This window comes from Lepidothrix coronata, unplaced genomic scaffold, assembly GCF_001604755.1.
Source record: "Lepidothrix coronata isolate B3197 unplaced genomic scaffold, Lepidothrix_coronata-1.0 Scaffold18, whole genome shotgun sequence".
NCBI lineage: Eukaryota > Metazoa > Chordata > Aves > Passeriformes > Pipridae > Lepidothrix > Lepidothrix coronata.
In genome coordinates this window covers 1,488,475-1,504,916 of record NW_016690198.1, presented here as the reverse complement: position 1 = coordinate 1,504,916, position 16,442 = coordinate 1,488,475, and the positions used below count along the sequence as shown (strand labels likewise).

General features: G+C 38.1%; 1 protein-coding gene across 2 annotated transcripts in view; it reads left to right on the top strand.

The window, feature by feature from the left end:
• The window catches only part of RORB (RAR related orphan receptor B), a 142,106-nt gene extending 130,972 nt beyond the window's left edge, over positions 1-11,134 (top strand). For both annotated transcript variants that reach the window (XM_017807369.1, XM_017807370.1), the window contains exons 6-10: positions 955-1,087; positions 3,058-3,165; positions 4,259-4,369; positions 9,429-9,541; positions 10,009-11,134. In XM_017807369.1, the coding sequence (XP_017662858.1) occupies positions 955-1,087; positions 3,058-3,165; positions 4,259-4,369; positions 9,429-9,541; positions 10,009-10,164 (621 nt within the window). In that variant the 3' untranslated portion in view covers positions 10,165-11,134. The remainder of the gene's footprint in view (positions 1-954; positions 1,088-3,057; positions 3,166-4,258; positions 4,370-9,428; positions 9,542-10,008) is intronic.
• Positions 11,135-16,442: the final 5,308 nt, after the last annotated feature.

Below are 16,442 nucleotides of genomic sequence, written 5' to 3'. Positions count from 1 at the left end.
CACGCTGTGTCTCACCTAAAAAATCCACTGCGCAGGCTTGAAGGGTCAATGACCTTTCCCAAATCTTCGCTCGCGAAGACTGGCCATTATTATTATTATTTATTATTATTATATACAATAGATAATGACAAACTGAAAGTACTCCTTAAATTGAAACTATTCAAGATTGGGTGGAAAAATCATCTCATTGCACTATATTTTTGTTCTCATTGCACTATATTTTTGTTCTGCCTCTGCCATTCTCGGGTCAAGTTCAGTCTGTTTTTCACTGGTACCTCTTCAGGTGTAGTTCAGTCAACAGAAATCTCTGTGTCACTTGCACTAGTTTCATTAGCAATGGGTCTTTGGTCAGAGTTCAGTTGGCACATTAGCTGGTCAGGTAAGAGACAGGAGAGACTCCAGCTTGTTCTTTGAAATCTGAGGGTCTGGGGAGAATTAGCAGGAACAAAAGAACATCCATATATGTTTACATGTGTATGTGTGCAAGGAAAATTATTATCAAGGAATCAAATTTTTATGTAATCCATTTCCAGATGGCAATGATATTTTAATTATATATTACTTTAAGTTTCAACTAGCAAAAATATTCTGTTGAATAACTTAATAGCATTTTGCCACTTCTTACCTAAGTGTACTCTGGGATGGATGATTGCATTTTTTATGCTGCTATCCTGCACAAAAGCCAACATTAGAACCACATTGTAACATGGGGCAATGCATTCTGCTCCTTTGAAGAGGAAATGCCAGAGTTCAGATGACTGGTGCAATCAGCTTGTGAAAACAGCCTTCTAATGAAAACTGCTGGGTACACTGAGAAGCAGAGATGCTGCTAGCTCTGCCTGGGAATGGGAGTGGAGTCTGGGGAGTTCATCTGCAAGGCTAGCTGAAGAACTTAATGCATTGATGTACTTGCTTGCTCACCTCTTTGCTTTTTCATGTGTGGTTTCCCGGAAGACCAGAGAAGCTCTGTGGCAGCAGTGTGCCATTCAGATCACCCATGCTATCCAGTATGTGGTGGAGTTTGCAAAGCGCATAACAGGCTTCATGGAGCTCTGCCAGAATGACCAAATTCTCCTCCTTAAGTCAGGTGGGTAAACACCAGAGGCTTGGGATTGGTTTGGCACCCAGCACCCTAGAAATGTGCTCAGCTGTCTTGTTCTGCAAATCATTTTAATTTTGAAGGAGCCCTAATTTAAGTTTGAAGGGGCCCTAACAGACCCCTAACTTTCTTTCATTAACCCTTCTGTATTTTTCCACATTAGTCATGTTACTGCCTTCTAATCTCCTTCCCTCTACAGTCAGTTGTAGTTATTAAGTACATACATACACATAACCATTGCAAAAACTGCAGTCTCCAACTTGACATGTGGTGGAAGGACCCTGCAAATTGAGCTGGTCCAATCAGTCATCTGCCACCCCATGAAATCACTCAGGCCTACCTCTATGGTCATCTCTAATCTTTTTAATGAGACTACAGAAATACCCTACAGCCTTTGCACAGGAGGGAAAATCCCTGCTGGTGCCAGTTGGTTTCAGAATAAATGAGAACAGATTACAGCAGTGTGCTCCAGCCATGCTCTCTGTGCATGCCAGGTTTGCACGTGTGTGTGCATAAGGGCAAGGGGGAAAAGGCTTTCCTTACTTGTCAAGGAACTTGGTAATTTCTGTCCTCTGGAAAAATCATGACAAGATTTATCATGACTATGCAGTAACACTGCCAAACTCAGGAGGACAAAATGACATGACCAAGTGAACCACAAGAACCACAACTGGTAATTAATTACATTTACCCTGTCATACCAGTTTCTTGCTCCCTTCAAAGGTAAAAGGCAGGATACTGTGTGAGGCGGCTCATTAAAGCTTAAGTCTTCCTATTTCAAGAGAGATCTCTTCCTTAAGGCTGAAAGCCCGTGTGATTCAGTATTCTGTACACAAAAGACTGCAGCTCGGTGTGGGGCTGGACTCTGATGGTGGGCACAGGTGCAAAGGGAAGTGATACAGAGACCCTGGGAACATACAGACAACCTTCTGGAAAAAGGGAGTTGTAGCACAAAAACTATTCTTTTAAATCTTGTACTAATTTTGCAAATTCTCTAGATACCAGTGCACCCCTAGGAAACTTCCTTCTTTTGACTGGCAAAGCTAACAACACAACTGCACCTTCGGGAAAAGACGTATTTGACTGTACTGTCAGAAAACACTGTTAAGTTTTGGCATATAAAGATATGCCAGGTTTTATTTTCTGTTTCGCTGTTAACACTGAGCAGGAAAGTCACGACTTCTCTCTCAAAAGCATGTTTGCAAAAGAATCCTCAGATTCAGAGTTCATTTGACATGTCATTTGGATTTAGTTAAGGCATGTTTAAAATGTTTCCTTTCATTTTCCCAACTGCATATTTTGCAGTTAGGAAATAATATGCAAAGATAAAGAATAAAAAAGAATTCTTCCTTTGGCTAATCAACAACCAGAACAACAACAACAAAAACAACAAAAGAAATCAAAAAAAATTCAACCAAACCAAAACAAGGAAAATAAAAGTAAAACCTGTTTTAGGGATGATCTTGACAGAGCTTTAACCTTCATTTTCTCTCTAAAAATGCTTTGTGATGATCTCCCTCTCCAGTCAAAATAAGGTGGGATTTTTATACACATTGAATGAAGATGCTTTTTGGTATTAAAAAAAAAAGGTTTAATTGTTAAAAAGAAGATTCAATAAATGCCTAATTTTAAGGATAAAATATTTCAAACTGAAATTATTTGCCCAGGTCTAAACTCAGCCTGGGGACTTAGTCCAGGATGGGGAATTTTTTTTGCTGCAAGGGGGGAAAAAGTCAACTGAAAGAAAAGGTGGTTAGACTGGACCAGAAATGACCCCTTTCTACATGCAAAGCAGAGAAATGTTTTTCTGCCATTCAGAGACATATAATCAAGATGTCTTCAAAGAGTGTCTATTCCTGCTGATGACTCATGTCTTCCTAAATATCTTCTTGACATTTCCTACACTCTGATATTAGGCAGTAATATATGGTTCCTTTGCTCTTTTTTCTGTCTGATAGGCTGCTTGGAAGTGGTTTTGGTGAGAATGTGCCGTGCCTTCAACCCACTCAACAATACTGTTCTGTTTGAAGGAAAGTATGGAGGAATGCAGATGTTTAAAGCTTTGGGTATGTTGCTCTTCTTCTTTTCAACCAGTTACATTGACCCACATAGCGAGAGATTTGTCTTTATGAAAATAGTGACCCACAATGAAAATCTCCAGTAAATGTTGAATCTCCAAGCCTCCAAATGTCTAGGCTGGAACAGAAAACGAAAAAAGGTGAGTCCACTAGCTCTTAGCAGTGATAGGTATTTTTCTCTAATAAAAAAGAGCAGCATCAGGGTTTTTTCAAAAGGATTTCTTTGCCATCTGAAGTTTTGATAAAACATGAGTTTATGGCAGGAGCCAAGCTGTTTACCTTCACTGTTCAGTTGTGCTTGATGTATCAAATCACTGCCACTAATTGTGTCCTGCAGAAGGCAACTTTAGCCCCAGCAATGAGGTGACTAAAATGATGAACTGCTGTGAAATATAGACAAGGACTTCCCTAGAGTATTGTTTTGCCTAAAACTTTTAAGTAAGTTCATTTATATTCATTTATTGAAAAAAAATACTTTATTTCTTAACATGATATTGAGTGCTACCTGAAATGTTAATAGCTAAATGGATGTGTTTTGCCCATCCAACTGATATTATCAGAAATTTATTCAGGACCAAAGTCAAAGATTTGAGATATTTCCTTCAAATGTATATATCACGTTAGTATATATTTTTCTTATTGGGTATCATACACAAAACACTCTTTACAAGCTTAAAGCATTTATAAATGCGTATTGGGTGATTTATTTTGGTCTTTATGATGTTTTCACAAATTTTCATAAATATTTTACTGATAATTAGTAAAATTATATATGGGAAAATTATTTAGTGCTGGTCTTTCATACCAGATTTAATATCTATCTAGAAATAGCAATTCTTTCCACATTGGGAAAATAGTGCTCTCTTCTAAGATGTCTTTGCAATTTTTGTACTTGCCCCTAATTCTTGATAATTTTTTTACTTCAATGTATGTTTTAGTGACATTTTCAGGTTTGGTGGAATTTTAATAGTTAATGAAAGGCAGACATTCACTCACACCTTTTTGTCACAAAAACAATCCTTTCTCATGGCAGGTTAAAGAGCTAATTTCTAGCATTGATTTTGTCCTCTTTGGTCTGCAGGCTCTGATGATCTGGTAAATGAAGCGTTTGACTTTGCAAAGAATTTATGTTCCTTACAGCTGACTGAGGAGGAGATTGCCTTGTTTTCATCTGCTGTTCTGATATCACCAGGTAATTTTTCATTCCAAACACCACACTGGTTTTTTTCCTCTTTTCCCACCTTTATTTCTACCTAGTTAAATAGGTGTTTAAGCTGTATTAAGCAATGTTGAGCAATGTATTAAGCAGTGGAAGAATACCTGAATTACCCCAAATACACCTCACTGTCTCATTGTAGACCATCAGGAATTACACATATTGGAAGTAGATCCAAAGTGTGGGGTAAGAGACATGGAGCAGGATTGTGTGAAAAAGCAGTGCAGGCTGATGTTCTTCCAGACCACATACAGAGAAACATGGTACTCGAGGAGATACATGTTCCTCCCGACTTTCTCAGGGAACACAAATCTCACAGCTCTGAGCAGGTTATAAGGTCCATAACTATGATGGGCTTTTTCTGTGGGAATAAGAACATGAGCAGTTAAAATCTATACGCGGTCCCGTCTGAATTAAATTCCAGGTGAGATGATGTTATTAGAGGTGCAACATGCTTTTTTTATGTCTTCATATTATAATTCTGCACAGGCAAGCATGCATTTAAGTGAGTGATGGCTGGCTGACCACAGAAAAGACTTTTGTGATTAAGTTGACTCAGAAGGTGGATCTAGCAGAAAAGCTCACGGTTTAGTGTGGGATTTTTAAACATACCTCAGGGAATGTAGACACCCAGTTTCCTCCAAGGGTAACCTCTTGAAAGGCCTTACAAAAAACCTCACCATGTGTCTCAGTTTGAAGAGACTGGAATGTTTGCTAAAGAGGATGAGTTATGAGATAGACCAAACTTCTCTCTCTCAGCAATTGTAAATTCAAAAATTAAGGGGCTTTAATCGAGGAAGTGTGGAAAAAAACAGAAGAAATAAAATATCTTTATTAAATATCTTTATTACATTTATTAAAAGATATATGTATGTTGGCAAGAACAGTAACAGAACATAAAACAACTAGACAATAGTCCTGTACCCAGAAGTTCCCTTCAAACCAAACAAAAAAGTCTGAACACTTCTCTGTCCTTAGCGCAGTTCCAATCACGGCCGGCAGGGGGCGCTGTTGGGTCACTGGAGGTGCAGAGCCTGCAGTGCTCGGTGTTGGCCTGCAGGGGGCGCTGTTGGGTCACTGGAGGTGCAGAGCCTGCAGTGCTCGGTGTTGGCCTGCAGGGGGCGCTGTCGGGCTCTGGCGGTACCACACGGGAGGGGTCTGGGGGGTGGTCTCGGGTCGTGGGAGGAGCCGAAAAGAGAATGGGGACCCTTCCCCCAGAGGAAGAAAGGGGGAAAGGAAAGCAGTTCACCCCCACAGGACTCACTGTTATCTCAGATGACGTGTCTCAAGGCTCCTCCCTTTTCTCCCGTGGGCACGCAACTCTCCGATGAAAACCCAGTAGGTCCCGGTTGGAGTCACGAGGCAGTGTACGAGCCAATCAGGGCCGGTGGTCATGCCTCACCAGGACAAAAAGCCAGAAAGACCAGCTTCCAGGCCTTTTCTCCAAAAGTGCCCTGACACAGAGCCTATCTCCGTCCCTGAGAGAGAACTCCACAGTCTGCTTCCTCCCCTCCAAGCAGAACCAGCCAGCCCCTCCCAAAACTCCTCCCCTCTCCCCCCAGCCTCTGATGGACCATCAGTTAGGAATGTGGCCTGGCCAGCTAGGTTCTTTTGTAAGGCTAATTGACCCTTTTTTCCCATTTGACCTCCGTCTTTCTTACAGTGGGGGGGCAGGGGGAAGAAAAATTCCCCTCTCGGATTTATCACCTATAACACCATGAATTATTTTCCCAGCTTTTTCTGCTAAAGACTTCCTCTAGGTCACTTTGCCCTTTTGCGCATCTGTGGTATAGATTATGTTAGTCAGAATTAGACTAGCACAGATGGTGTCAACACGTTCATTCTCATCATTAATGACACCTGCTGAAAGAACTCTTCTCCTTTTTAGTTTGACTTTGAGGAGTTCTTACCATCATCTGCTCAGAGGTGAAATAGTGGAGCTGGTGGCTCTTCATGGTGTTGGGCCAGCATATTGCAGAGATAAAACAATGACCATTTCCACCTCAAAAGTGTCCCAGCTATGTGCAGGCATGAGAGTTGCCTGTCACTATCCCCCAGAGGTCCTGACTTCCTCTGGGAAAGTGGACTTGCAGTGTCCTTGTGGGTCCCTGCTTATCAGCCCTCCCTCAGTCTGAAAAGACCAAAGCTGTGAGGGTGACAGAGAGATGTGCTTGCTCCTGGAAAACATCAAGTGGACATAAAAATTCTGATCAATTTCTGCAGTTCTATATATGGCCCTCTAGTCTGCAAGCAAGAGGATACATGCCGTATGTCCTATTCCTTTTTAAAAAAGAGAATAAAAGAAGCAAAATTCCTTGATTCATTCAGACTGCTTATTTCTGTAGTCTGTGAGCATGTGTAACTCTAGTCATAAAACACACAGTAAGAAAGAAGTGGTGGGCTACAGCAGCATGTACATGAGTGAAAGCAATCTCTCGTCCATAAAAAGACAGCAAATTTGGACTGAGAGTGGGAAGAAAGGGAAAATAGTCCAGATTGAACTGACATTGAAATTTGCCATTTCTTTTCTTACAAAAATGATAACAGTAAACAATAGAGAAATAAATATTTCCTTCCACACTAGATGCTCTGGTTTCTTCACAATAAAGACTTTCATCATGGAAATATCACTGAAGTACTTGCACCAGACCTTCCGTCAATTAATACAAGCTTACAAAGTTTCCTTATGGGAAGTATTCATATTCAGGTTTCTTTTCACCACCCTGAAAGGTGATTCTTGTGCCCTTGATCTCAGTGTTTGGGCAGTTTACAGAGAACAGAGTGGTTCTATAGTGAGTAAGGGTCCTAAGAGCATCCACTAATAGATTTGCTAAGGTTGCAAAGCCCAGTTTCAGACCCATTTTCCATCTAATTCAGAGCACAAATCCAGATTTTCCACTTTGGGATATGTAACCACACTGCTTGAAGGTGATTCTTTACCTTGATTTCTGATTTCAGAAATTAAAACAATATAAGAGTCCATAAAAGTTGCAGAGGCATCTCTACTTGCAAACTTACCAGAGCAAGGTGGTAAGATGCTAACCTGGCTGCCCCCATATGCCAATCCCTCTCCTGAAATTCTGACTTGCCATGTTCCTTCGTTCCATTTTAGTTTTTGAAAAAGCAAGTGTTATAAGCTTTCTGCATTTTCTTTCCTACACTATTATCTAATGTAGTGGGCTGTGCACTCCTTAAAGATACACAAGTTCAACACTTAAAAGGAAAAGTATGTAGCTGAAATGCTTCTTCCTTTATGAGTAGTCACTCATCTATTGACTTTTTCCTGAACTATTGTGAATATAGCTAGAGTTACTTGGGAAATTCCAGCCAAATTTGCGAATGGTAGAAATCACATTTCAGATGGTAGAAACCACATTTTGGGAGACAAACTTAAGATCCATTATAAAAGTTTTACCTAGCTCTTGTCATGAATTTAAGAACTCTTGTGCAATATACAACATGCTTCATGACAGGCGAGGGATTAAACCTATCCTCTAACTGTCCCAGTCTATTTTTAAGCTTATTTTTGTGACGGAAAGGTAAATACTTTAAGGATAGGCCTCTATGATAAATCTTTTTAGCTCTAGATTGCCACAATAGGCATTAATTTAACGCTGTTGAAAGACATGTTTTTTCAATAGCATAAATTTTGGCACCTAACCTGTGAAGTCTAAATATTACTGTGTGCTTATTGTGTAGACGGTGCACGTGCTCTCAGCTAATTCTGTTTCTATGACCACTGATGGCACAGGATCCATTGGCTGCAGCATGATTCTCTAAGCTTTGCATAAAGATTATTTTCTTTTTCTGATCATCTGTTAAGTAGCTGAGGTTGAGTTTTGTCTCTTTTCACAGTACTTGACAGTGAACACTTTTCATACACCCCTCTCCACAGAGAGTCAGACAAATGACAGAATTGTTTTCCTCTTGTGATGAAATGCTGCTTGGCTCCAGCCTGTGTGGCATCTGTGCTCATTGAAGCAGTTGACTTATATAATTTCTCTGGGTTATTTTAGTGATGGGGATTGTGTGTAAAAGAGCCATAAAAGTGAAAGGACTTTTTCCTGTACTTTTCAATTTGCCCATGAAGATTCATGCCTTGTGATAAAATAAATTTTCGTATTTCCTATTTGAAAGCTCAAATCTATACCCAATAATTGGTCTGGATTAAGGAAGGAAGAAACAAATTTGTAGTATGGGAAAACAGAAAGTTCAGTGGTGCTGCAAACACACTGTATTAATAATTTTGGTCTGCCTTGTGGTCTGCTACTTCTCTTTCTTTGTGTTTTTTCCAGAAGTTATGACTTGTGAAAATATAGATATTAAGGACAACCTCCTGCACTTGGGCTTTGAGTTCAATAGAAGCCATATGGGTTTTAAACATCTGTATCTGTAACTGTTAGTCTCCCAAATAATCTTCTATTTTGTGTTGTTTAAAAGGAGAATATCTTTAAACAATGAGAAATTTGCACTTCAAGGCATTTCAACAACTCATAATTTTTTTGAATTATTAAAGATATTCTTTTGAAGGAAGCCATTTTTTTATGTAGAATATATTTGGTATCAAAATTTTAGCCTAGTAAATAATGAGATATATTTTATTTAAATAATTGTATTCTCTTATTTTCAAAGAACTGTTTTGATCAATGTTTATTATTTGTATATTAAGTCACTGAGGCAACATACATGTTTATCACCTTGCCACTATAAAATTAGAAGAACATTGATTGTACCAACAGAGAATAATAAAGTGGTTGGGCCATGTTTCAATTCTATTCCCATCTTTATACCTAACATAAAGAGATGCAGAGCCAACATTATGTTCCTGTATGTTTTGTATATGTTAGTTAAACACTCAGGTGATCCTTTAATGTGTCAAGACACTTTGCCTCTGAAACCATGTCTTCATTACCATGCAGTCCTTCCTCGTGGGAATTAAGATTGCTGTGAATGCTTGCCAGCATGGCACACTGCGTGCACCATGAGCATGCCCCACATCTGTGCATTCTTTACCTCTTCTTTTCCTTTTTCTCAGATCGAGCCTGGTTAATAGAGCCAAGGAAGGTCCAGAAGCTTCAGGAAAAGATTTACTTTGCACTTCAACATGTGATCCAGAAGAACCACCTTGATGAGGAGACACTGACAAAGGTAAGTTGTTAAAACAAAAAACCGAACACTTCTTGATCATGCCTCTTTTCTTTTTGTAGCCGTTTCTGCATGTACTACCACATTAATGTAAGATAAAAGTAGCGCACTGTGTGCTTGCAATGCTCAGGAGGAGATAGGCTTCTTTGATGCTTGTCCCTATTTCTTCTTACTCCATTTTTTGTTCAAAATACTAATCTTTTTAATTGATACCCTATTAAGAATGGGACTGCCTTAAAAAAATAACCCTCCTTCTAAATGCATTTTTGGCACTTGGCTAAAACTTCTGGGACAATTGGTTTTAGGCTTTTATGGTAAGAAAAATGTCTTGTCTTTTGGATGGGTACTTTTGGTGAGGCTTAGAATATTGCATTCAGTTACTCAGCAAGATGCTAACAGTTCATTTTGGAAACTGTAATTTATACAAAATTTGATTCTTCCCTCTCTCCTTTTTTTTTAATGTCTCACAGTTAATAGCCAAGATACCAACAATTACTGCACTTTGCAACTTGCACGGAGAGAAACTACAAGTATTTAAGCAATCTCATCCAGACATAGTGAACACACTGTTTCCTCCATTATACAAGGAGCTTTTCAATCCAGACTCAACCACTGGCTGCAAGTGAAGGGGATAATAGAATTTTCACGTAGTCATGGAATGCATCACTATTAAGACAAAAAGAAATGTTTTCATGAAGAACTTATTAAAAATGTCACTACTGCAACACTAGGAATGTCCTGCACTTAATAGAATTATTTTTCACTGCTACAGTTTGAAGAATGTAAATATGCAACTCTGAGTGGGGATGTCATTTTTCTCTTTTCTTTTTTTTTTTTTTTTTTTAACTGACAATGATTATACAGATTTAGGACACTGTGTGTTACCTTTTTTTTAATTTACATTTGTTGGGGGATGTTTTGGGAGACAGCTGTTCCTAGAATTTTATTGTAGATATACATGAGAATAGAGCAGTACTTTGCAGTATTACTCTTGCTGTTTATTGTTCAAATATTATTTAAGAAAATTCCACTTATTAGATTGCCTAGTTCTATGTTTTTAGATAGTTTAATGCATGTGGAAATTTGTAACTGTCTTGGAAATTATGGTGCATATATGGAATACACACATATATATATATGTGCTATATACTTATATATATATATGAATATATAGATAGATATATATATGTAGGTATTATATGCATACATGCTGTAGCTTAAAAATCACATGCTTACATTTAAAGGATGCTCAGCCCAGCTGTAATGTATTTCTTAATCTCCAAGTAATGTATTAGATTTATTTTGGGCAATCAAGATTTGCTTTGCCAGTCAAGAGTTAAATTATCAGCTGCCAATGTGTAATGACAGGATCACTTCTGAGATATGTATAATGTAGTGCATGTGTACTGTGTGTAAATCAAACATCAGGAATGTAACAATGGTTCAAAAGCCTTGTCTGGATGATTTTAGTGGAGAAAGGAGTAGTTGGGTTTTTTCTATTTTCTCACTGTTGCAGGGATAGAGCATATATAAAAGTGAACATAGGACCTGATGTTAGTAAAGTGTCTGGAGTAAAAATGTAGATTATCTCATATGTACATTTTTCTGATTCCACACATTTTATTTTATATATATTGCTTTGAAAAGTAGTTTCAAGTCTTGGTTTGTTTTTTGCTGAACTCATTAGAAAGGTAGGTCAAAAGCTCAGTGAAAACCACAGCAAGCCTAAAATATGGCTCTGAAGAGTAGTGGCAGAGGGAGAAAGGGAGGAAAGGAGGAGGAAAGTCAAAGTGAGCAAAGTCCAGGTCGTTACCAAGGACAATATAACTATCACTGTTTCTGAGAGTCATCATCTAGATGGAACTGAGTTTCCATTACACACATGCATCTATGTATGTTTTAAACATACATCTATGTATGTATATATCTGTATGTACATAATTGTATCTATATATATGCATATAAGGATTTATTTTAGGCTCATTTCAGGAGAGGAGCAAAGCATTGGAGCTTTCTTTTTGCCTCTGAATGGACTGTATGTGCATTTGCTTGTAAAACCAAAGGCAAACACAGAGGGGAGTGGAAGGCTGCCATGGACTTAATCTTGTGGATTAATTAAGTTAATTAGCAGTCATGATTCATGTATCTGAATTCTGCCAGTGATACAAAACACAGACTTTTTAGCTATAGAAGAGGGATTCAGTTTCTGCTACAGCTCTCTTCACCATCCCTTTTACCCATTGTGAACTTTTCCAGAGAAGTCTCCTCCTGGGATGCCAGCGGAGGGCGTAGAGCACAAATAAGAAGCAGCAGCCAGTAGAGAAGAAAGGAAGTGAGACCAGGATCACAAGCAGATACCTTTCTTTATTTCAAACCATAGAGCAGTGCAATCTGAGGCAAGGCAAGGGGAAGCATATTGGCAGGGAGGCCAAAGAACCCACCCATCTGCCCGGGTTTACAGCAGGACAGTGTCACAGGCAGCCCCCAGGGACAGAGGTGGGACCTAGGGTGGGTGCAGAAACTTGGTTTGTTGTAGCGATAACTTAATGACTGGCAGAGCTCTGGTCTCAATCTTGTCTTTTCTGCATGACCAAATAATTCACTGGCTATTCCAAGTATTTCGTGGAGTTTTCCCTTGAGTTTCATCAGTCAGTTTGCAAGTTTGCATACAGGTTCTGTGGTAGAATCGAGTCTAGACAACATCATAATTTGTTTGTTCTGTTTTAGCAATGTCAGAACAGGTACAAGAGTGGTTACAAACTCTCAGCTAGTAAATATTTCTCTGTAGGTCCATTACAATGTAGAAAAAATCTGCACGGCAGATTTAGTTGTGCTGAGAATTTTGTTGCAAATATGACATTCTCTTCAAAATTATTTAATCCTATAGAATAGCAATTACTAAAATATCTTTTTTTGCTCCAAATTCAGAGCACATTTCTCTAGTGATTACATTAAAATGTCTTCAATTAACATAATAAAGCATTGCTCTAGATGCTTTTTTATACCACTCTAAGACTGACATTCCTTTATAAGGTGATTTATCTGTTTGCAGCCCCTTTTGCATGGCAAATCCATGAAAAGGACCACAATTCCACTTGTTTTTAATATCAAAAAACTTAATTAACTGTGTCTGTCTACTGTTTGTGTGGATTTATTTGGGAAAAAAATGAGCCAAACTGAATTCTAGAAGTGCTCAGTTTTAACTGCAGGGAAGTCGTGTTTTCCTTGTCTTTTCCAACACAAGAACATATACATATATATTTGTTTGAAATATATTATAAATCTATTTTCAGTATATCAAAATTAACATATTTGACCAACCCACAGAAATACAGAATAAGTGAATAAATACTACTGTTTATAGTGCTAACTAATAAAGAGGTTTGTCATGTTTATAAATAGTCCTCCACAATTGCATTTTACATCTTGAAAACGTTTTGTTCTTTTCAAATAAGCTAATTGCTCCTTGAGATTTTTGAGTTATTTCTTAGTCAAGATAACCAAATAGAGATCACCAGTGTGAAAGACATTATTTAATCATTATCTGCAGGGCTTTTAATCCTTAAAGCACTATTATTAAATCACTCCAACCTCATGACCTTTTCAATCAGTAATGATTGTAGCCACATTTTAAAGATGTGGAAATTAAAGAAAAAAAAGTTAAATGACTTGTAAGAGACCACAGAGATAGCAATATCCAGTTCAGGAATATAAATGCATTCTTGCCTTTTGTCCTAGAAATATTAAGACACTAGCATACAAAATCTTCATTGCCATTCATAGGTATTAGCCTCTACAAACAATTACAAATATTGCCAAACAAGTTTTTACCCTCCAATAAGGTTAATTATCAGCATCTTACTCTGTTTTTATTACTACTTTTACAGAATTTAAGCAAACAGCATTATTGTTTATTTGGAAAATGAAAATTCAATTTTCAAACATTATTTATTTATAGTAACTGTAGTGTGGTAACTGTAAATATATTTTATTTAAATTTCTCTGATTTGGGATTGGTCATGTAGCTATAATACTGCTTTTGCCCTTCATTGACTGACGGTAGAACAACAAATAATGATCACATGCTACAGGCTGGATTTTTGTGATTGGTCTTGATACATAGTCATTTACACTCAAAATTTCAAATTCTTGATATTGGATTTCACATATGCAAGTTATCCTGAGACTTTAAATAATAAAATAGCATGAATTTTAGTAAATAACTTCATAATTCACTAAAAAAATCATTTCAGAAAATATTAGTTCTTGATTTTAGTTTGTCTTGGCTTTCATTGGTCCACAGTAGTGCCTGAAGCTCTTCAATTAAATATCCAAAATTAGAATTTGTCACATCTTTCTGTAGTTATGTTTGTTAATTTTTTTAGTGACAAGCTTTTCAAATGAGACTCTTTTTTTAATGATTGATTAACCTGGGACCTATAAAAAAAGGATATTTAAAGTGTATATTGAAGCTACTACTTCTAGCATTGCTGTCTGATAATTGAACCATATTAATCAAAATTATTCTTGGCATTGAGGAAGCAGATGTCAGCTGTCTATTATACTACCACAAAGACTTTATCTTGGCGTAAATACCACTCTTACCTGCTCTTTGTTGAAAGGATTACAAGATTGTTATTTCCTTCTAATGGAGAGATTGCTTTAGCAATTACTAGAAAAGAAGCATGGTAGTAGAAGCCACTTCAGTTGAGCAAACTTATTTCTGAAAGGAATATATGGTTTTTGATTGACTTGTGATAGGCAGCATTTAGGAATTTCTTCTGCAAGTTGTCAGATTCCCTTGGCTCTAACTAGAGTCACTTGAAAATTGAGGCATGTAAACACCACACGGAAGGTGCTCAATCCATCACAAGCTCAGACATCCTTAGCCTTAAGAGGTCTCCTATGAGTTTTGTGGAGCAGAAGGCAGATGTTATTCTCATACTTGTATTGGAATGTTTTGACTTCATGGTTCCTGTTATTCTTTTCAGTTCAGTTTATTTCTTCTGTTACCCCTTGGGCTCCAATGCTGTTTCAATACCTATGCCAGGTTACGGTGCTGCAGGTGGAGCAGCTACCAGACCTGCCTGTGAAGGAAGATGAACTTTATTATGTGATTTTCTTTGTTCAATGTCATGGTGGCAGCTTGTACGGATGTATGTTTCCCTTTGGGATAGTTTGCAGGGATTTCTGATATAATAACTTCTGCTCAAAGAGGGTGCAAAGCTGCTCTTCTGTGCTAGCCTCTTGATCTCCCACCACCAAGCTGTGGAAACTTCTCCAAGGCTTCAGCAGTCTTATAAATTGGTCAGGCAGCTTGGTTAGAGATGTGCAGCTGATGGCTCCTACTCCTGTTGACTTTTCCACCTCTCTGAAGCTGTGCTTCAAAGGTAATCTGAAAGATGTTCAGGTGCCCCGACTCCTCCTCCCTCCTGACTCTTCACTGAGTGTGCTGTTTCAGAAGAGCCAAGGTCCAGCCTGGAAGGTGGTTCTTAGTTTCAGAGTCATTGTCTGTTGGACATCTCAGGAATATAGGACTTGGCAATAAGATCAAACTGAAACATGGAAGCTGATTTTTTTGTCCAAATTCATTATGTCTAAGCACATATGAAATGGAAACCTGAGACAGAACAGTTTGCTTTTCCCTAGCCATAACAAAGTAGTGTATTTACACCTACCAGCCTGTTCCAGCACTTTCTGCCTCCACTCTAGAAACTAACTCCTGTCTTTGACATCCATTAGGAACAGTGTGTTGAAGACCCCCTCCTCTTCTTTTTAAGTTTCACGCTTTGTAAATGACAATCACTGCTTGATGCAAATGTTGCACTCTATGCCACTCAGGGATATTTCTTTACTAAAAATAGCTATATAAATATAACAGAATAAGGAAGAGAATGTTAAAGGCTTTGAAGAGTATGGGTTGAGCTGCCCAAGTAAACATGACCCAGACAAGGCTTTCAAGCCAGTGATTTAAAGTAACATTGGTATAAACTGAATTCACTGTCAGCATTTCCTCAGCTTGATCTCACTTCACCCATTGTTTCACAGTCAGCAGAGTCCTACTGACCCATCAACTGATGATGTTAAGGTCCTTTTGGAAACAAAATATAAGTGAGCTTTGTACAAGTTACTGAATTTAGACAAGTGACAAAAGAAAGTGCAGTTTAAGAGTGCTGAGTTTATGTACATTAATGTGAGCTTATACTCAAAATTGCTGCAGACATGTAAAAAGAAAGATTAAGACATGGAATAAGTGATAGTTTGTCAGCAGTGATAGGAACACCACCTAGGATACAGAAAAATTACTATAAAGAACAAGTAGGTATGAGCAAGTGGCTAACAGCTACCATTTTCTCTCAGGGATGCAGAATCATAGCTAGCCCAGGACTCTGTAGCAATGCTTCTTCATAGTACGATCAGTCCCTTTCTCACCTCAAGAAAACATTATCTGATTTTATACTGTGCTAGTGAACTTCCTAAAATTTTGGAATGTGCTTATCCCTAGCTTTAAACCACGTTTTATATATATCTGTCATTACAAGAACACACACAGAAAGATAAATTGCAGTCAGTTAGATTGCCAGTCATTAAGTTAATTTCTTGTCTTCAACCAAGAGGTTGTCGTCAGCTCTGAGCATTGCTCCTATTATCACAGTGAGTATGTATGGTTTTCTACTCCCTCCATCCTCTGAACTCCCTACACCTAGAAGACAGATGGACAACTTCAGGAGGTGGAGTGGCCAGCATCCCTGTGCATCAAGGTTTTCACAATCATAATCTTTACCAACTGTTCCATTTCAATTTATATTTTAATCTTTCAGATTGTTGGGAGCCATGGCCAAGTGACTGAAATTCTTGTTAGCATGATACCTTCCCATTAAAAAAGACAGTCTTCTGTCCAGAG